General features: G+C 48.5%; 1 protein-coding gene across 5 annotated transcripts in view; it reads right to left on the bottom strand.

The window, feature by feature from the left end:
• The window catches only part of EXOC6B (exocyst complex component 6B), a 311,842-nt gene that overhangs the window by 100,231 nt on the left and 189,403 nt on the right, over positions 1-22,208 (bottom strand). For 3 of the 5 annotated variants that reach the window (XM_082051898.1, XM_082051901.1, XM_082051900.1), the window contains 7 exons: positions 21,943-22,040; positions 21,479-21,584; positions 20,209-20,318; positions 13,936-14,047; positions 10,147-10,281; positions 8,841-9,020; positions 3,663-3,692 (listed from right to left, as the gene is read on the bottom strand). In XM_082051898.1, coding sequence (XP_081908024.1) covers positions 3,663-3,692; positions 8,841-9,020; positions 10,147-10,281; positions 13,936-14,047; positions 20,209-20,318; positions 21,479-21,584; positions 21,943-22,040 — 771 coding nt within the window. The remainder of the gene's footprint in view (positions 1-3,662; positions 3,693-8,840; positions 9,021-10,146; positions 10,282-13,935; positions 14,048-20,208; positions 20,319-21,478; positions 21,585-21,942; positions 22,041-22,208) is intronic. The other 2 variants (XM_082051899.1, XM_082051902.1) reach the window with 1 other exon arrangement.

The following is a 22,208-nucleotide window of genomic DNA, read 5'->3' as shown; positions in this document are numbered from 1 at the left end:
CACCAAGGGCTCCTCACCCCTCGCGCACACGTGGCCGCTCCAGATTGCCCATTTACGCAGATTCCGTTGCCGAAGGAAGGGTCGGCACGTTGCCGTGACGTACGGCCGCCTGGTGGAAACGCAACTGGTACATGACTTAAGGTCCAGATGTTGAACAGACTGGAAAAGAGGATGAGCTCAAAACAACAGCAAAAACCCACCCCACCCACCCGCTCCATTTCCACTCCATGAGCCATCAACGCTCCGATCGGGAGGTATTTTTCTCTTCCAAGCGGAGTGGATTGCTGAGTGACCAACACGAGCGGCATATGAAACATCAGCTCGTTTTACATTGTTTCCACAAACTAAATTTGACATCCAATTTCTGTTTTCAATACTGAGATGTTATAGTTAAAGACAGAGAGGAGAAAAGGATGGATAGAAATTAGTGTTATCTTGGTTTTTAATTAACCCATCGAGCTCTCTTTATTTATCGCCTCTCAGGAAACCCAACGAAGAAAGACCACAGTGATCACAAGAAAGGAGGTTGTAGCATGGAGGGTGTTGGTCTCTGCTCCCAAGTAGCAAGTGATAGGACCAGAGGAAATGGCCTCAAGTTGCGCCAGGGGAGGTTGAGGTTGGATGTGGGGAACAATTTCTTCCCCAAAGGGCTGTGGGGCATTGAACAGGCTGCCCAGGGCAGTGCTGGAGTCACCATCCCTGGAGGGTTGGACAGATGGACATGAGGTTCTCATGGACGTGGGTTAGTGCTAGAGTTGGGTTATGGTTGGACTCCATTATCCTGAGGGTCTCTTCCAAACAAAATGATTCTATGATTCTATATTCTCCACTTTTCAAGGCTTTTTTTGCTCCTTCTTACTATTACATCTAACCTAGGCTGCAGGAACCAGGGAGAACACATTGATGGTCATGAAATGACGTGTCCTTAATTGCAGCCATTTTGACCACACCAAGAGCACCCAACCATGCTCACACGGGTATTGGCTCCGAACAATGTCCATGAGCTCCCAACGCTTCTCTGTGAAACCTCAATTCAAGTGAGCTCTGCACAGGGACCCCAAAGGACGTTGCCCTCGAAGGTTGGGCTCCTGGGGGGCAGGTGGGTCTCCCCACAAGGGTGGGTTAAGGGAGATAGTTGGGGACTTTGGGAGCAGACGTGGTGCTCACCGAGGTTCCTTTTGCACGTTCACAGTTTAAGAGAAGCCTTACAAAATTTCACGTTGCCAGTAAACGAACTAAGAGGAAAGCGTAAAATTGCAAAGTCTATTGTTTCGCTTAAATTCGAACCTAAAGGAGGAAAAAAAACCCCATATTTAAACTTTGGTTGGGGTTTTTGGAAGACAGACGCTGGGGCTCTGGAGCGGGAGGCAGCAGGTGTGTTTGAATTCCTTCCGCTCCGCTCAGGATGGATTTTCGGCTGCCAAATTCCCCGTGCAGCACATTCGATTCTTTGTGTACGTACGTGCATGCAAAAGGGAGCATAAAACAGCTTTATAAATCTACGTTTGTAAAATAAAAATCAAAGCCAAACATGCCGAGGTGACTACACAAAGGGAAGCCATACCTGGGGAAGCGTGCACACCCTGGTTTAAAGGATTTATGGGACTGGGCATTTTAGCTTCAATTAATTTTCAGAGTGCTGAAAGCAGACAAGAAACCATGTAATTACAAGATAACTTGGCTTACCCAGCTTGGAGTTAACTAGCGCTCCCGGGTTAATCAGAGGTCAGGCTTCTCCCCAGCCAACAAAGCTAAAACCACCGTATTTGAATGCTTTGCTCCTTGCTTTAAAGCCGCCCTAAGTTCTTGGTTTGACCCCTTCATTTTGGGAAGTAGCGGGGATTTTGGAGCCACTTGAGAAGAGCAGAGGAGCAAAGGCGAGCCGGCCGACCGCAGCGCGGGCCCACACGGCCGAGCGAGCGCCGCTCCATCACCGGCCCCGCCGATCCCCTCGTTTTAAGGGCGTTTTGCCCAAGCTTCAGGGCAAGCTGGTCCAAGTAACCCCTCAAGAGACCCCGATCATCTCCAGAGAGCACAGGAAGCTGCCTGAGGACCATACAGAGCGGATTTTAGATGCTGTTCATCCGTGTCTGCGCCCCACGGAACTCGCTTTTCTTAATGTGCGTCTGTGTCTACAACACTAAGAAACTTCCAGGATTAGCCACAACTGCTTCCCACCGGACATTTTAAAGCCTGTTACAATTATTCCTTTGTCCTGCTATTTTGGGCAATCAGATTTTGATTTTTCAATCTCTTTTAGACAGGCAGATTAGTGATTTATTTCTGCCAGTTAACACAAACTACCTAGAGAACACAAAATTAGAGGGGTTAAAAGGAAAATTAGAATCTGTTGCAGTTACGAACAAAACCAACTAAGAGCAAGCCAGCAAAGTCCCACCATATAAAGGGATTACTCCATCCCTGACCCTTTCCAGGGGACCTCCAGGTATTATTTTTCATTGATTTACCTTAATGAAACTAATGCACCCCTCTCCATAGGAAGCTGACTCCATAGCTGTCTAGGCACTGGATTCAATTAAAGAAATAAATACATCTGGCTTCTAAATGGTTGAAAGTCTTGAAAAGCCAGCGGCAATACCATTTCTTTTTTGGATCTGTCTCTCTTGGAGCCCGCCCCGAGGACACCGCGGAGGGTGCGTGACATTCAGCATCGCTCGTGGGGCGATGCCCCCAGCGTCCCTGCTCCTGCAACCCCCGCCCTGGCTTGGATGCACCTTCTGGCCTCCAATTGCTTTAACGAGGCTCTTTCTTTCCAGAAGCCGGCATTGATTTGAGACCTTGATGTTGACTTAGCAACCCCCAGGTGCCCAGAGCCTGCAAATACTCCAGGCTTAGCTAGGCTCAGTTTCCAGGAGAAGGGGTACACGCATCCAACCGCGGAGCATCAACGCTCAGCGTTCAAACGGCGAGCGGGAGCTTAAAGGCAAAAGAACAAGCAGAAGCGAGGCAGCTCGGGAGCACTGTGCTTGCGATCCGTCCGGGGAAGCGCCGCGGCTTTTCGCTTCCCGCACGTCAAACAAGCAGAAATGACAATTAGAGGGGTTTGTTGAACCAGAAGGCAGGTCCGAAAAGGTCTCCTACGCTTTTCTTTGTGCTAATTGCCCTAATCCAAAGAGGGAGATGGCAAACGTCAAGAAGCCACGGGATTATCTGGATGAAACAGTTTGAGCGCTCTGGCCGGGGGGCAGGCTTAGCCATCCAAGGCCCGGCTCAGAGCACTTAGACCAGGAGGAACGTCAGGCTGAAACCCCCCCAGGGCATTTGTCTGAACAAGACAGGGAGAGCGAGGGGATTTTACAGAGATCTTTTCTCTTTCAAGCAGAAGTTGAAGATCCCGTCATGCTTTCCTTAATAACAGGCATTTTTCCTAATTACCCGCACATTTAGGGATGCGTGGGGGATAAAAATAGACAATTAAATGCAATCAATAATTTAGCAACGCTACTTGCTTGTGGGCAACGTGTCTGGAAGAAAACTCTTCCCCCTGGTCTCGTATTTACCCTGTTGACTTAAACTTCTACTCAGTCTTTTCCTTCCCATCCTTCTGGCACTAAGGACCTTTTCTGGTTCAACTCGCCCTCCAGCACTTGAGGTGCAAGCAGAGCGGACCAAACGCGCACGGCACGCGGTCTGGTACTCACCGACATGGTAGAGTGGACATCTACATCCCCCTACAGAGGACAACACAGGGAGGTGAAAGTCAAACGCAGAAGACAGCAAAGCAACAGCGAGAAAGGCAGAAGAGGTCCCCATGGGTCACCACCCGGAGGTGCCTCCAACCCAACGCTCCAACCGAGGCACCGGCTGCTCCGCAGACCATTGAAAGAGCAAAATGTGGGCTGTTTGAACCTGGCCTGAGTATCACAAGCCACGTTTTATTGCTATTAAATGTGCTCCGCAAGTCAACATCCACATACCTCAGCCCTCCCGCCTGTAGGGTGGAGGTGATGGATGTCAAACCCTAGTGGGGGACAGCGGGTGACAGGGACCAAAACCTGCTCAGCTCTTCTGATGGCAAAGGGATGTTATTTAAGCCCAGTCAGGACTCGTGCAAATGTAAAGAAGGTGTCTTTAGTGCTCAGATGATGTTTCCATGACGCTTTTATTCCGCTTGGGTCCCTCCCAACGTGGCCAAGGCTGTGGTTGGTGCAAAGGTCAAGACATTTTACTCCCATGCCCAGCGCCTTGCCTTTGAAAATATTACAGAGGGATTCGGCTTTTTAAATAAAAGCATAGGTAATAATTATCTTTCAAAAGAAAATAAACGCTTCCAAAGCTCACTCTAGCAAAGCAAGAGCTGCCGGGGCCGCTGTATTTATTTGCAACGGGGAAGAGATGCCAATAGGGTGTATAAGGGAACGACTTTGCAGCGTTCGCGCGGCTCCGGCTGAAATCCGTGCCTGCCATCTGCAGAAATGAGCACAAAAGGGCCAAAAAGTCAAACAACAACCCTAAAGCCCCTTTGCAAAGAGTTCAGGCTGAATTGCTTAAAACGGCCGAGGTTAGAGCTGGTTCTATCGCTGAAAGATTGCTTCCCCTTCCCGGGTCAGCAGCACCTCTTGACCTGCCCTGATTACCTTGCAAAGGAGGTTATCAAGATACAAGACTAACAGAGGATTAAAGGAAACTTAAAATAAAAACAAAACAGCCCCCCTTTCCCCTAGCGCTGCTCCCCTCCCCCTAGAAAACATCCTTGCTTTGTTAACCTGACAGTTCAGGGGAGGTGTTGACACAACCCTCCATCTTTGAGAAGCTTAATGTCAACAAATCAGTGTGTTTGGAGTAGCCCTGTCAATGCGATTTACATTAACTTGTCTAACAAGAAATAAAAACAACAATCGGCCATCAAAGACAAAAGGCTTTTTCAGTCATTCTTTTCAAAGTATTAGGCTGGAAATGTTAATTCTTGAGGCCGTGCTCCTCTGAAAAGCAGAAACCACCTTTTTTTTTTTTTCTAAATTACTATTTTTTTTTCCCCAATGTATTTATTTCTTTAAAAACAACAACAAAAAAAGGCATTTTCTTTTAAAGGAGGCCCGAGCATCCCATGTTAATAAGCTCCGCAGCAGCAGGAACCAACTCTCCCCGGTTACCGCAGGAAGAGGGCGGCCTTGAAGCCAAATGTTAATTATGCTTTGCTTTCCACCAGCGTGTTATTTGCTTTGAGACATTTGGGGCACTTAGCGGAGAAATTTTCCAATTGTGGCTCTAAACCACCATAAAAATGTCGTGCGGCAGCGGGACGAACCAAAAACCCCGTTCGCTTCGCCGTGACCTTTTCCTCCCCTCCTGCCCACGTTGTACCCACCGCAATGGGGGCTCAGCGCCCCAAAGCAAAGGTGGAAAAAATAAATCAGTTCCAGGGATTCCTAATATGAAGAGGTTTCCACCATGTCCAGCAATGATGCTCTAAAGGGAAAATTAGGGATTGCAATTCCTGCTTGAACGCTGGAGAAAGTGGAGGCTCTTTAGGCCACTCCATGAGCCAGGACTAACTTTGGTCTGGGTTGTTTTTCATGCTTGGGTCGGACCAGAAAATCTGCTTGGCCAGAGAGGTGGTGGCTGAACCATCCCTGGAGACATCCCAGGCCAGGCTGGACGGGGCTCTGAGCACCCTGAGCTGCTGAAGATGTCCCTGCCCATCTGGGTGACCCTTCACCCCAAACCATTCTATGATCCTATGACCTCCAGAGGTCCCTTCCAACCTCAACCCTTCCGTGATTCACCTCAATAAATACATGAAAAATTCCGCCTTGTATCCAAAAAAACACAAGACTTAATGCCCAAATCTTGCCTTGGAGTCGCCTTTTCACTCGCTCAGCAACTCTGCTTCTCTTCACCCCCTCTCCGAAAAGTTGACCCGAGTCAACCGGACCCTTCAAGGCCATTTCATGTGCCCTGGAGCCTTGACCTCGGAGAGGTTTCCTGCAGCCGAGCGGCCCCGGCCGAGACAATGGGATTACTCACACCCATCAAGCCAAGGAGCCGCCTGCATTTTTGCAGGCTCAGCCTTTCGGCTCCGTTCTATTACAGGACAGCGCTTTTTGTTGGTGTAATTTCAGCACGGTAACCACCGACATGCCCAGGCTGAGCTGCTTTGATCACCAGGTGAAGGGTTTTCTCGGTGTAATTACTGTCGTGACAAAAGGCAGGTGAGTAGCTCGTCTCCTGCCACTTAGTCATCTCCTGAGATTGCCGCTTTTCTCCTTAAAAAATGCCGCAAGTTCAAATACTAGGAAAGCGCTTCTCACGTATTATCGTTGTGTAAATTCAGTCAACGTGAAGGTACCTGCCCTGGAAACACAGGCATTTCCAAAGCAGCCAAGGACGTGAGAGCAGGAAGGGATGGTGCTGCACTTCTAGGAACAAGATGCTCCACTCTCCAAGGATGGTTCACAATCGCTTTTCTTCGCAAGCTACTGGCAGCATGGAAATCATCTATATTATAGATGGACAAAGCTGCAAACTCATTTCAATCTGGGCGGCAGCTCCTCTTAAATCGTGACCCTGTAGTGCTGATGATTTGGACCGGCTCTACCTCATCACTACCAATCCTGCAATAGCCTCTTTTACTTATAATTCACCCTTTTTGGAGATAGTTCCTTTTCCCCCTGACCCCCTCTCTTTCACAAATGAAGCTCGTCCCCCATAAGTGGTGCTTTCAAAAACATCTCTGCCATTTTTCTGCATTGCTTTAGGCAGATATGAGCTTCCACACACCTTATTCTCCTACAATTCATTTAGCAAAGTGCAGAAGTTTTAATGTGTTTCTAAATAAGCCACTGGAAAAAGGCCCTTGAACCCTACAACAACGACCCAGCAGAGACACCAAGGGAGCTGGGTGTCTTTTTGATGGACCCTGATCTTTTGCTGACGTGTTCTCACCCACCATTGCCTTTAGGGGTACGTGGGGACCTGCCCGTAACGTTCAATAACGGCATCTGCACAGCGCTCCCATAAAGAAACTCCAACAGACACCAAAAAACCCCAGACCTATGTCTCCTACAAGCCACTGAACCAGATCTACAGCTTCACAAATCAGATTGTAGCACCTGATTGACTTCTTCCCCTATGTCACAGGGATTTCAGGAGGATCAGGGCCACGCAGCACCTTGAAGAGAAGGTGCTGCGTGCCTGCTGGTTGAGCAGCACCGGCACATTACCCGGCACATCCACCACAGCAACCTGCAGGCAGCCTTCTAATCCAGTTCTGGAAGAGAAAAGGCTGCTTCAATCTGTCTTGATCCTTTTTAGACCAATTACCTGCCCTCCCAGTCTCCAAAACAATTTTGACTGGCTCAAAAAGGGAACATTAAGGAAGATAAATCACTGCAGGCCCATCTCATAAATCACTGTGGGCACCTCTCCCCATCCTCATCTCTCTTGCCAGCCGCGCTTCACGCTCTGGTGCAGAGACCAATCTCCCTGTCAAACTCCGTTACCTGCTTGTGTAAGTATTTCAGTGTGATTTGTGGAAGCAGTCTCCAAGCCGTAACCCATCCTGCTGCAGCCACATCTCCTTTTTTAAGGAGAAATAGAGCAGTTGAGGAATCCAGCACCTCCAGAACCCAGAGGCCACCAGCCACGTTGCTCAGGGCTGCCAACGGAGGGGACACTTGGCAATAAACCTGGCCTGAACATGAAGATGGGCAAAAGCCCTTCTGACCTCTCTGCAGGGAGGTAACACTTCATTTCTAAGTCTGTTCCAGTGATAACAGAGCCAAGAAAACATCTTCTCCTCAACAGGGAGCTGGGAAAGCCACTTCTCTATTGGTGGCTTCATCCACAACACATCAATCCTCATTTCCATCCCGCTACCAAATATTCCTGCTGTGACAAAGTCGAAGCCGCGGAGAAGACTGCAGAGTTTTGGGGCTGTAAGACCTCCCGAAACGGCCCTGGGGTGGTTGAACATCCAGCAGAGCGATCGCAGTGGCGCCAACAAGCAGAACGGAGGAAACTGCCACTGTGTGTCATGAACCTTTTCTGCCTGTTTCTATCCGAGCTCATGGCAGCTGCCCCGTGTGTGCTGGTGAACGACAGTCCTGGGCACCCACTGACAACGAACAAATCACAGTCCCACAGAGAAGAACGAACTGAAATTGCTTTTAGGACAAATAAAGCATTCAGTGGATTTGCTATTTCAAAATACCTGCCGATTGAGCATACTCCTATGTATCTATCCATACAGCTCAGAACAAATCTTATTTAAAGAAAAAAAAGCTGTTTGAGCAAAACCAAAACTCCCTGACGATTGTGTTTTCCCTTTCAATGGGACACTACTCAGCCAAATGCAAAAAACAACATAAAATACATTTTTGGTCGCAATAACAGCATAAACACAAGCGTATTTTAGACAGCAGAGAGAAGAAAGAAACATATGCTGCCTTCCAGCAGAGCAATATTTCGATGTAAGGCGTCCAGCAACTTGACAAACATTTGGAAATGGATCTGCGGTTCAAACAATAGACACCCTTATGCTGGGATCTCTTGAAAAAACCTCCAATTAAGCTGAGAGTTAATATATCTAAAATATAGGTGGCTAGTGAGTTATGAGCCTACTTCTACATAGTGGCCTGTGATATGTCCCTCGGTCACATATATGTAGAATTGCAAATACTTTAGGAGACTCACTGAAGCCCAACTTCTGGTAACATGTGAAGCAGTTTTAAAAAGAGATTTGTTATTTCGCAACACCTGACACTTTAAGGCCCCGATTCCATCATATTCCATAAAGCCTGAGCAACCCAAACGGCCCCATCGGATGCTCGTGCGCTCCCCAGCCCAAAAAAGAAAGTAAATGGGCTGAGGTTGCTTACCGGGAGGTGGGTGAACACGGCGAACGTGCTGCGTAGAAAGCCAATGAGATCCACCAGGTAGTCGCTGGCCTTGCTGCCCGGCTCCATGGCCATCCAGTCGTAGTCCGCCAGCTGCAAGAACTGGTCGATCTTCTGGTTCAGGTTGGTGTAAATCTCCTCCTCGGCAGCATGGCGAGCGTCCTGGAAACGAGACGTTACGTGGGATGGAGTCTCCAAGTCTACACAAGTAACACAACGCGAGATTGACCCAACCTATAGCTCAAAGTGTCTGTGGGCAACTACATGGCTTCGAAAGCCTCCGGTTAGCTCACACTTGTGGGACATCTATCAAGTTGAAGATGAACCTGCCCATAGCAGAACGGTTGGACTAGATGACTTCTGAAGGTCCCTTCCAACCCAAACCATTCTATGATTCTATGACGTGTGCCACCAGGTCAGTGGCAGACAAGGTCAAGCTGGTGTTTGTCTCTGATGGAACCAGGAGGACAAGGATGGAAAAGAGAGAGAGAGATGGGAGAGGAACGTCCCATATGGAAGAAGGTTGAGACCCACCAAACTGTGTGCAGGTCTGAGGTTCAGGAAGGTCACAGAGGGGCCTCCCTCCCAAAATAAGGGTAGGAAAACTCATCCTTAGGCCAAATACGTAGGTGATGCCAGAATGGACAACGGATGGACTTCCCTGGAGATGTGGGGCCTTAGTCTCCTGATGAGTGATCCCAAGGGCAAACCTCACCCAACCAATTCCCCACTGTCGCTCGGGTCCTCGGCGCTGTTCCCATCTCCTGCTCTCCAGCCATGGGCCACAATTCAGACACCTCACACGTGACCCATTTATGGCCTTAAGATTTCATATAAAGTATCTGGGTGGACACCGTTGTTTATAATTTAAAGATTTAAAGACTGGGAAGTCTAGCAGGTTCCGCCGGCCCTGATTTTTAGGGGATAACATCAAAAGGAGTGGAAAGATACAGAAATACAAGTTCTGAAAATCTATTTGCCTCTTGGGTGAAAGAGGAGAGCTTGCGGTCGTGGCCAGACATGGTTTTTGGTTCAAGTTTTTGTTTAAACCTTTAGATACTAAGTGCTGCAGTCACAGCCTGTAAATTAGGGCTACACAGGCTCATGACCTCAACAGAATTAAAGCCCAAAAGCTGGTCTGATGGCGTAAGCCTCCCAGGATATGACCAAATTCCCTTCCAGCTCAGCTCAGCTCCCTACAGACACAACCACGTGCGCTTTGGGAGCAGAAACTCTCCAGCCAAATACCAACAGCAGCTCCCCGAGGTGGATCTACCAGCCGTCTCACCTTGAAGGTGGTGGTCCCGTAGAGTTTGGTAGTGTGGACGGTTTCTGGAAGTACATTAGTGATGTTGGTTATGAACTCCTCCAGGAACTTGCAGGATTTCTCCAAGTGGGTGGTGTTTATAATAATCTGTACAAGCTGCAAAGGTAAAGAAGACATTCAACCATCATGCTTCAGAGATGCCAATTTTTAAGCACTTGTGGCATGAAAAAGCTGACGCTGTACAAACACACTAAGCTCTGCTACAAGCTCAAAGGCTTTTCTCCTTTAACACGATCAGAAACTCAAATAAAAGATAATTTTGGGGGAAAAGCATTTCCCATGACAGCCACTAATACCACAGAAGGTTATTTTTGTAATGACTTTCCTACATTCAGCTGTCAGTCAGGGCTTGTTTCAGCGCCGTTCAGATACAACAGGCTCACCAAATAAAAATGCCACGTCAAATCCCAAGTATTCTGTCTGCTAATGAACCCTAAATAACCCATATTTGAGTGACACCAAACAAGATCATACGAAGGCATGTAACAAAGAAACCGCGAGGTTCTGCGTTGCTGAGGGTGGTGTGGGCGAGCAGCAGAGCTCACCTGCTATCTCTTTGGTTATCATACCCCTGTTATCTGCAATTTTAACGCTGTCTTCTCAGCTGCCTTCCCATGGCACTATATCGAGATGCTGAAGGCAACGACAGAGTAAAACCTTTTGCTGAAGTCAAGCAACACAAGCATTTACAATCCAGAGCAAAACGATCCGGGCTCCCACGTCAGGATCACTGACTTGAAGCATCATTCATTCCCTAAGTTGCTTTATTTTCTGAGCAGACTGCTGTGAATATTTTCAAGGTGCAACATAATCTATAACAAAACCTTCCCAACTAATGTCAGATATTATGCCAAAGCAGTTCTCTTCCAGACACAAAATATTGTTAATATAACGCTGCAGACTGATATAATTTAATTGCTGGGTTATGGTGTGGCAGCTCCCAGTCACCTCCTCTTAAAGAAATGATTTTGAAACACAAATCGTCTGAATAGAAAGGATTAATCAGTGATTCAAGTGTTGCAGGCACAGAAATCTTGAAGTAACGCCACGAAGATCACAGCGCCCAACTCTCGCTAGTGCCAGATGACACGAGAAAGGGCAACGGTTGACATTTGGGAGGTTCAGGGTGGATATTGGGAAGGAAAAGCGTCATTAGGTAGCACAGAACTGGAACAGGGCGCCCAGAGAAGCTGTGGGACCTCTGGTTTGGAGAAAGTCAAAGCGAGGGAGAGAAAGCCACGGTTGACACGACCCAAGTGGGCAATGATCCCAACTCCAGGGGGAGGTGGGACCAGGTACCTCCAGAGGTCCCTTCCAGCCAACGCTTCTTCGATTTCAGTCAAGTTTTCATTTTTAAGAAACCAAATTATGATCTATTTGAACTACTCTTGTTTTGTACTTGGCCCATGGGATGTATTACACAAAGAACCAGGAGGGCTTCTCATTCCTGAACTCCTTGGATTAATTTTGTTCTCCATTTTTGCCTCCAAACAAGCGCTCATTGGCATTTCCCGGCATCAGATAGCCCTGACGTAACAATTGCGATATATTTTCCTATAGTTTCAAGTTAATGAAATACTAGATATGTCCATCTGTGTGAAATTCCTTCTAAACCTCTAATCATCACAACTTATTCTCCAGATCAGCTGTCAAACGTGAAGGCCCTGATTGCTTTGGTTCTTTTCCACCACTTGTTACGAGATTTCCTGCTCCCTCTCTGGCTCTTTCAAGTTCTGACCTTGTCTTGAATTTGGAAGGGTAAGGCCTTCTCATTGGGGTAAGGCCTTCTCATTGGGGTAAGGCCTTCTCATTGGGGTAAGGCCCACTCGTTGGGCTAAGACCTTCTCATTGGGGTAAGACCTTCTCGTTGGGTAAGGCCCGCTCGTTGGGCTAAGACCTTCTCGTTGGGATAAGACCCCATCGTTGGGGTAAGACCTTCTCGTTGGGGTAAGACCCCATCACTGGGCTAAGGCCTTCTCATTGGGCTAAGACCTTCTTATTGGGGTAAGACCCCATCATTGGGCTAAGGCCTTCTCATTGGGGTAAGACCCCATCATTGGGGTAAGACCCTCTCGTTGGGGTAAGACCTTCTCGTTGGGGTAAGACCCCCTTGTTGAGGTATTCAAGTGAAAAGAATAGTTGCATCTTTCCCCTTTCTTTTGCTGAGGGATGGTCAGGGTTGTTCAAAACACCAGGATTATTTGGAGCAGACTTGCTAACAAATGTCAGCAGCCACTGCTAGGATGCAGCCCCAAGAAACAGCAATGAAAAATAAAATAAAGAGGACAACAGACCAGGAAGGCTGGTACATGGCCTTGTATTACCTTGTCCACTGCTTGGAGGATGACACTGGAGAGCCCAGAAGTGGATGGTGTTGCTTTGTGCAACAATTAAATCTGGGAAGTGACAGTTATGCAACGTACTTAGCGCAGGGTGTTTAAGTATCTTTTGCAATCACTTTTGACACCAGGACTGTGCTTGTGTATGATCTGGGACTCTTCAACGCGCCCTTCAACTCCTGTGCTCCACATCAACGTCTTCTCTAAAGCAGGAAGGATTTGAGCAACTCAGTGGAAAAATGATGATTTGGACAAACAGGACAACGGTTACACAAGGAAAAGAGGCAGGAAGGGACAAAGATGCTAAGAGTAGTTTCTCTTCAACCAAATGAGGGAAAAATGATGGTAGAGAGAACATCAGGAGAGAGCTCGTTGTACTTGGGTCAGTGGTGAGGAACAAGAGGGTGAAAATACAAGAGTTTCAGTGCTGAACGCCAGTCTCTGGACGTACTACGCCTTTATTTTAAATACAATTTGTGCTGCGTAGGCTTTCCTCGCAAAAATCCTCTTCAGCTGCAAAGAAAAGCATCACCTCCACTCAACGAGGAAGATGCTGAGCAACATCTACACCCTCTAAACCGGGCAAAACTGTTGCAATGGGTTTGCCCTTCCTACACTCAGTCACTGTGGGAATGACTGTAACAGCAGCAAATAAAAAGCTCCTTTGGGGGATGGATAGTGCAGGGATAGTGTTGCATTCTTTGTGAAGGGAGCCCTGGGAGGAGCAGGAGGGAAGCGGAATTTGCCCCCAGGGAGCGGAGAGATTCCAGACTGGGAGATAAAGGGTTGAGGAAGCACCACGTGTAAATATAAACTGCTGTAAATGCACTAAACTCCCCCAAACACACCTCCATGGCGTATTTACAGCGTCCAGAGAACAGGACACATTTCTGCAGTACAATTAATTAAACAGTCACAGCTGTATTAGTGTCTCCTCATTTAATAACAGCACACACAAGTCTCACTAAGGGACCCAAACTGCGCTAAACAGCTCAGAAATCTGGGCACAAAAAAGGATCGGTTGCGAAAATACAAATTAGAGTTTGCAGTGCAGCAAAGTGCTGAAACCACTTCAAGGGTCACCTAATAGCTGGGGACAAGTCCCCATCCTCTCCTCGCCCCCAGCTGGCTCTGCTCCAGTGCTCCTTCAACCTTTCTTACTTCAATTCAGATAGATAGTGCTCCACACATTCAAAAGAGGGGTAAGATGAATAGCAGCAGCAAAACTCCCTCCTTCCCACAAGGTAAAGTGGTTCTTGCTTCACACAGCAATACCACACGGTTCCATTTTTGGTTTCCAACCAAATATGTTATACTAATGCTCCAAAGCAGCATCTCTGAAGGTGCTGTAAGGAATCTCAAGGGACCAAACAAACCCCTGCTGTGGCCCTGTCCCAGAGCCGCGTCCCACCTCGGTCAGCCCGACGTTCTTCCTCTTGATGACGTTCTGTAAACAGTTGCTCAGCGTTCGGGTCAGCAGCAGGTTGGTAGATTTTCTGATCATATCATCGACTTCGGTGGAGCTGAAAAGGAGAATTGTAAAGAGAGATTTGGCAAAACGCTCGGCGGAAAGAATCATCACCTGCTCTCCTCCCCAACCTCCTCCTGCCTTACACGTGATCATCCCTGCACGGCTTACAGGCGCTAACATGCTAATGTATAGCAAAATATCAACCATTTAGGACTTTTTGTGCCTGTGTCTATATAGAAGGGGCCTAACAGGTGCTAATCTACATCCCTGAGCTTCTTCAGCTTCTTGCCCCTCAGCTCAGGAAAGAGATTGAAGTGCTGGAGCGGGTCCAGAGAAGAGCAACAAGACTGGGGAAGGGACTGGAACACAAGCCCTATGGGGAGAGGCTGAGGGAGCTGGGCTTGTTTAGTCTGGAGAAGAGGAGGCTCAGAGCTGAGCTCAGCACTCTCTAGAACTACCTGAAGGGCAGTTCTGGCCAGGTGGGGATTGGGCTCTTCTCCCAGGCATCAGCAATAGGACAAGGGGCCATGGGCTTCAACTCTGCCAGGGGAAATTGAGGCTGGAGATGAGAAAGCAATTCTGTGCAGAGAGAGTGGTCAGGCATTGGAATGGCTGCCCAGGGAGGTGCTGGACTCACCGGCCCTGGGGGTTTGTAAACTGAGATTGGCCATGGCACTTAGTGCCATGATCTAGTCAATGGGCTGGAGTTGGACCAATGGTTGGACTGGATGATCTCTGAGGTCTTTTCCAACCCAGTCCCTTCTGTGATTCTGTGATTCTCCTAGATGGGCTGGTCTAGGATGGGTTAGAACAACCCCAGCATCAGCACTAACCCCCAGCCAAGCCAGCACCCTGCACACAACACCTGAGCTTCGCGCATTCAGTACACAAGAGAAAAGGGATCCGAGACCTGTAATGGGGGAAAAATAAACAAATCAAACCCTTAAAATACCCCCCCAACCTTCTCATGGTTTTCATTCTAAATACATCAGCCTGGAAGCTCCTGCAACATGCTCATGCGCTCTGCTGTCCCTCCAAGGTGCAGCCGCCCCGTCCTGAAGGAGGTTTTTGGAAACCCAGCACAGGCTCCTTTGATCTGTGGTTGGCCCCACATCAGCCCTGACACCATGGGGCTTTATCTCTGGCGGCGCAGGGACAGGCAGCTGAGGGCAAAGACAATTTCCAACTGGAGGGCTGAGAGGCGTTAACAACTTTAAGGCTCCCGGTAAATCAAGCGTGTGACCTTTTGCTCCTTCTCCTGTTTTACCTGACGAATGGGCCAGATTACAAAGCAGGGACGGACACGAGAAACAAAAGTCAACCTTGTAGTTATCCCGCCACACTGGTGCCTCCCAAATTTCTGTGCCTAGTTAAGTTGGGAGCAGATGCACTGAGCCAAGCTCTGGTCCATCACACAATCCCAGCCTGGCTGGGGTTGAAGGGACCTCTGGAGATCATCCAGTCCAACCCACCTGCTCACGCAGGGTCACCAGAGCAGATCACACAGGGTCGTGTCCAGGCAGGTTTGAATGTCTCAGAGAAGGAGACTCCACAACCTCTCTGGGCAGCCTGGGCCAGGCTCTGCCACCTCAAAGCAAAGAAGTTTCTCCTCATATTCAGATGGAACCTCCTGTGTTTCAGTCTGTGCCTGTTGCCCCTCATCCTGTCACTGGGCACCACTGAACAGAGTCTGGTCCATCCTCTTGACACCCACCCTGACATATTGATCAGCATTGATCAGATCCCTCTCAGCTTCTCTTCTGCAGCTGAACAGCCCCAGCTCTCTCAGCCTTTCCTCATCAGAAAGATGCTCCAGGTTCCTCAGCATCATCAGCAGCACCCAAAGCTCAGGAATGCAAGACTGAGCCTCCTCTGTGGGTCACAGCAGCATCCCCTGACCCTGCGCATCCCCCAAGCACCCCGCATCCTTCCGTCAGCTCCATTTTCGAAGCTACTCAGGCCCTTCCTTGTGCTGCCGCATGAGAATCGCACCAAGAGCCCCCGAATTCCCGGGAGAAGCAGCAAATACGGCTCCCCGCTCCCATCTCCGAGCAAAGTCCTGCTCGTATTTCCGCCAGCCCGACAAAGCCGTGTCTCGCTGCAGCTTTCCCAAGGCAAAGCCCAGCTGCACAGCTCCCACGCCGCGCTCCCCAACACGTTTCTCGAGTATTGTCTTTCCCCCGATGTTTGGAAATCTGCTTTCCCAAGCCAGACGCCTGCCACGGGTTGACCACTGTGTCCTTCCCAGCTGGACACAAGGGCCGGCAGCTCGGCACGAACCAGCTCCTGGGAACGTCAGTTCAGTGGTATCAGCCCAAGTCTTAGTCTGGGTCTCTTCTAGATCATCCCTGTGAGTTTATTTTCCTCCTGCTTAGCGGGGAAGAGACAATCGGGGTCACATCCCAGACGGACCCCTTGGAACCTCCTCGCAGGGTTTCGATGTGAGGTCCGAGGTGATGCATTTGGGATTTTAAAGTGTTGGAATAGAGGATGAAGAAACCAGCTGATGAATTTTCCTGGTCTTTATACTATGGGTAGGGCTCTCAAATAAGGTTTTACTTATAGATAAGTATATAGATACAGATATACAGTATATAGATAGAGTATATAGTATATAGATAAGTATTACAGATAACCAAAACCTACCATGAAGCCCCCAGGTCCTTCACCATCCCCCAGGAAGAACTGTCCACAGTCCCCTCCACCGTACAATGGCACGGGTAAATACAGCAAGTACAATGAAATCTAACCCTGTGCTCATCTACAGATGGTACAAAGGAGATTTAAAGCGAAGGGGGGTACAAAGGGACCCCGTAACACTGGGGGCAGCTGCCGGAGCAGCGTGGGAAGCGGGCGAGGGGCTGGGGAGCAGAAAGGGTTGGACCCACGTGTAGGGAGCAAACGCTACACAAAGCTGCCTCTTTGTACAAGCACTGTGCTGCTCTGGGGATTTTCCATGGGAAATCCAAAACGCCCATCCCAAAGGATGCTGGAGGCACAGAACGGTTGAGGTTGGAAGCGGAGCTGGTGGCTGGAGCTTCCAGCATCTGCTGGAACCGAGAAAGAAAGCGCAGGTGAAAAACCACCACGGGGGTTTGGACGTGATGTCGGCTTTTCTCGCTGAACCAACACGGCAATCAAACAGGCCGGGCTGGCAAAGCTCGGGTGTTTTAGTTCAAACATCAACCTGTTGATATCTGTGGCCAGTGCCGATGGCACGAGGTGGCCTTATCACCAACCGCCTTGCAAATCCAGGGTTTGCTTGAATCGCTCCCCTCGGCTGCGGGAACACCTCAACCGTGGGAGCCTCCAGGGCTTCATAATCCTGTTTAGCACTTCCATGCGGCTTTTACTTCTTCAAAGCACTTCTAAGTGAGCTTTCGTTGCATACAAGCACCATTTCCAAAGGTTTCCTACCCCCACGTTGTTTGTTGGCGGCATAAGGTAGAAAATCAGGTTGTAACTTTAGTTGCATGGTGGGTCCAGCCACCTGGCAACCCCTGTGGTTGGGTTCAACCCGAGCAGAAGGATCTGTGACATCTCCCATGAGGTCCAAGGAAAAAGAAATGGAAGCATTCCTTGGGAAAACCAAAAAAGATGAAGTATTGGACCGTGACCCCCAAATCACGGCACCAGTCAGTTGTGCGACGCCAACTCTTGACTGTGCAGTAGACGTTGGGTCTCAGTTCAACAGACAGGTCAGATCTCCATTCTCAACGCACACAAAGAAAACAAAACCCCTGGATGAACGATTGTCCATGTGGGCCGCTCGCTACCTACGTCTGACGGCAATTTGATCTGTCAGCCTCCAACTGGTAGAAATTGGTAGCGGTGGAGCTGTTACTCACCCTACACACTGTGTCTACAACCACAGAGCACTAGTGACACAGGAGCAGCAGCCGGAGCTATCACAGAACCCACATTTACCTCCTCTCTCCTCCAGCTGATTTCCAAAGGTCCTCGCTGATTTAGTTATTCAAGCCTCTATTTTTATTTTATTATATTTTCAATAACTTTACGTACTGACATTATTTTCAGCACTTGAAAAATCGGATCCCAAGTTCTTTCAGGATTGCTGCTTTGTTTGAAAAACACCCCAAACCAAACAAAGTCCTGGTAGATTAGGGCTGACACCCCATCCTTCCACCCGCTGGTTTCCAACGACATTCCCTATCCCTCAAATGGGAAATTCCCCTGGAAGCGGCTGCAGTCTTCCAGCAAGCAGAGACTTTCCATGACATCTCTTCAATGAACTCAAATACACGCTTTTTAACAACAGCAGAGCTGCTGACAATACAGAGGAGGATTTCTTTCTACTAATTAAATTAATAGAGCCAAACTAAAAAAAAAATGCGAGCCCTATAAATGCACGCTGAGCTCCGAATTTTCTTCGGCTACTTGACAAGCGTATCGATATAAAGAAGAACGCTCATGTCCAACTAATACTGGTGGCTGGTTTAAAAAATTAATGAGCTAAAACTGAACTACAGGCTGCATTTTGTGCCATAGGCTCCTTGAGGAAGGAGCGCGGCGCGTTGCAGCGAGCCGTGTGGGTTAATGACAGCTGATGGCCGTATCCCATGGCACTAGTCGTGACCTTCAGGCCCCCGGTGACTGACGGGCTGACCCCAATCACTCCGGGGTGCGCGGGAAATGACAACCCAAGGAGAGAAAGAAAGAGAGGAGAGAAAGAAAACTTGCTGCCGGCTTTGTAGCCGAGCTTCCTAATAAAACCTAATTCAAGCTGTCAGGGTGAAATGAAGAAAGTGTCAACAGGGGTTTTCAGAGAAATATTCCAAATGTTTGGCTCGAAAAGCCAAGAGCTCGGCTCCCTTCCCCCAACCCAAAAGCGCTGCTTGAAAAGGGCTGGGAAATGCAATGTCGAAAGGAATGTTAATAACGTGTCCGAGGGGACCCCTGAGGAGGGACCCAAGGGGACACTTTTCTTCCCGTCTCTGACAAACCCAATCATCTCCATAATGGTGAAGAGCACAAAACTCGCAAGGGAAGTGCCAGCGGTGGGGTCCGGTGAAACCAGCATCCGTGTGAAACGGGCCCGTTCTGGCGGCTTTGGAAACCGAGACGCTTCATGGTGACCCCCGGGTTAAGAGCTCCGGGAGCCACCAGAGAGAACAACCTGCCACCGGTGAAAGGTCGAGATTAAACGCGGGGTGAGAAACGTCCTGCGCTGCCACATCACCCAACGAGCTGCCACATCACCCAACAAGCTGCCACATCACCCAACGAGCTGCCACATCACCCAACGAGCTGCCACGTCCTCTGGCAGACGATGGAGAGGAAAGTCTCTCCCCAAATCACTATCCTGCACACAAAGGAAGAGAATTAAAATCCTAGAGAGCTTTTCGCAGGCACTGAAACATCTGGTGGGTCCCAAAAATACTGTGCCAGCTTTCCAGCAGCACCGGGGCAATGTCCAGGGCCAGGACGTGAAGTCCAACACAGTCCAACCTCTCACTAGCATGGCGCTGCAAAGAGAGGGGAAGAAGGATCCTCCTTCCAGTAAAAAGCTTGTTATTCATTTATATACTTCCACATTACTGGGTGCAAAAAGAAAGCACCAACTTGCCGTTTCTGGCTAATCCAGTTGTCTTCCCATCTCACACACATGTGGAAAACACGCCCCAAGGCACCTTGAGATGGAGAAGGGAGGGTGAACACATGGAATATTTTGGAGGCTTTTAAGAAAAAAAAATCAGATTATTTGTATTGAAACTCCCAAAGGGAAGGAAGAAAAACAAAAACACCTAAACCAGCAGCCGAAACTCATTAACGCGCGGGGCGAATCAACACTTCCAAGAGTTTTCATGCCAACGTGACCCTTGAGGGACAGCGCTGGGAGGCCACGTGGAGCCTGTAGATGTTCTACTCGATGCCAAGCGGACGCCGCTGTCTTTCTTGAGACAACCAGATTCATCTATTTAGTACAAATGGCTCAGAAACGTCTTGGAGGAAACAGCCCCCTCACTTTTTATCCATCTCGCAGGGTTCTGGGCCATCTTTCCCTAGATGAGGCAGCAAGCTCTGAGGACTTGGTGAGTACACAAAGGACGCCACCACTCCAAGGAGCCACCTCCAGCCTGGGCAGGGAATGCCCAAGCGGTTGAGCAGCATGAAGGGTTGAGGAAGAGAGTTTATATCTTAATCCCATTGAGATCTTGCAGACAAAACCTCCACACCACGTTCACGCCCTACCTCAGATGAAGGTCTTCCGAAAACTTCAGGCAGGCGTAGATGAATTCCTTAATCTGATTGTAAACTTTAGGCACAAACTCAGAAAAAGGGAACTTCTTTGGAAACGGTTGCTGCAAAAGACAGGAGAGAACTCAAGTCGAAAAGCAGATATTTCACAGGAGTGACGACCGCTTTCCAGCAACGTGTTCCAAGCAGTCAGATTAATTCTAGTATTTAGCTAAGTCCAGCAAGGCAACAACACGCCAGCATTTATTGTATATTATATAAACACTTCAGCCAAGTGAAAGACCAGATAATCACTTACAAATGGCACACGGGTGCATAAGGGATTTGGAGGCTGAAAGGGGCTGGAAGGGAACTCGCAGCTGGGAGGGTGCGGGCAGCACAACGCGACCCTCCTTCCCCTTCCCAATTCCCTAACTCATAGAAAAACAAGGAAAAAACCCATTGGAGAACTTGTCGACTTTAATCTCCCACCATGCACAAGGTGTTTTGCTCAGTCGCCTCCCGCAGTTGCTGCCCAAGGTGAGCACTTGCTCACAACACCAAAAGCCAAGAGGAAACAGATGTTCTCGACCAAAAGTGCTCCAAGTAGCTTTTTACCCGTAGCACACACATGGCTGGGCCGGTGCGGAGTGTAACAGCAAGAAGCTGGACCCCAGGATGTAGTTTTGGGGAAGGACGCGGACTTTCTGAAATCTAAACACTTGCCTTGGATGGAAAACCCTCCCAGTTTTAATTACGTTCACCAGGCTTGGAGCTCGCTGGCTGCCAGATGTGGAGCACAAGGCCAAGGAGCCTTTCAAGGGACACTGGCTGGGGGGAAGTTTGGCTGCACTCAGGTTTTGCAAGCACACACTTCCACAAAAGCCAAGATATATCGCTTTCGTGGGTTTTTTGCTTTTAAATCTGAGATTAAAACAAATAAAGATCGTAACATGGGAATAGAACACCAATGGCAGCAGATATTTTTAATCTCTTGTCTACCGCAAGCACTGTTCAGCTGCAATGCACGCCGTGATCTGAAAACAGAACGGGTGAGCTATTGCTATACGCATTTTCCTCATCCACACCAGGGGAAACGTAACACGTGCAAAGTGTATTTGTTCTCTTCCCTTGTTTTGTTTTTTTTTTGTTGCTTATTTGTTTTGGGGAGGTTTCTTTGGCTTTTATTATTAATATTATTATGATTGTATTTTTGGACCCTTTCATTCGCAGTCCCAATGCCACTAATAAGAGCGCAGGGTTTTCGTCCCCATCTCAAAATTACCTTCTCGAGTTCTGCATCCTGGAATGGGAACTGTCCAACTATTTTCTTATAAACCTCTTCATTTGTGACTGGGATGGGACTGTAGTTATCCGAATCAAGTATATTTCTAAGAAAAGAGAAGAAAAGTTAGAAAGGCAGCTTGGTGACAACCGTTTCGCAGATTCACTGCTCGGTCAGGAAGCTCTTAGGAAGTAGGCGCATCAAGTGTCAGCGTGAAACCATAACCTTATCCATCTGTGATATAAAACCTCTGATCCGCACTGATTTATTGCACAGAACTCACCTCAACTGGATCCTCGTAACTGTATTCAGGTTCAGCCTGGTCCAAGGACAGCCCGGGCCGGATCTTACTGTTGCTCAAAATTTAAACATGAACTCGCTACTAATCTCTCACAAGATTTTATTTATGGGATAAAACGACTCTGTAAGGTCCATCTCATGAGTTTGCATAAAGAGCTGCTCACCTGAAGACTCCCGCCCATTTTTTGAGCAGGGTTTCGCTGTACTGGTCTTGGATCTCCAGGAGCATGTCGAAGAGCTGGTTCACCGGGAAGCCGTATCCCTGCAGTGAGGTGGGGGGAGAGCACAACTAAGAGAAGAAAACATCACCAGCAGGTAGCTGACAATTATTTCATCTATTTAATAGGGAGAATTTAGGTAAATTCTTCCATGCTGGCACCGCAGAGGTGTATGGCACTGGTGGAAGGACTCAGGCGGAGATTAACTGAGG

The sequence above is a fragment of the Streptopelia decaocto genome (genome assembly GCF_964273445.1).
Source record: "Streptopelia decaocto genome assembly, chromosome: 4".
NCBI classification, from domain to species: Eukaryota; Metazoa; Chordata; class Aves; order Columbiformes; family Columbidae; genus Streptopelia; species Streptopelia decaocto.
The sequence above is the reverse complement of the archived record's forward strand: the minus strand, read 5'-3'. Positions and strand labels throughout refer to the sequence as shown.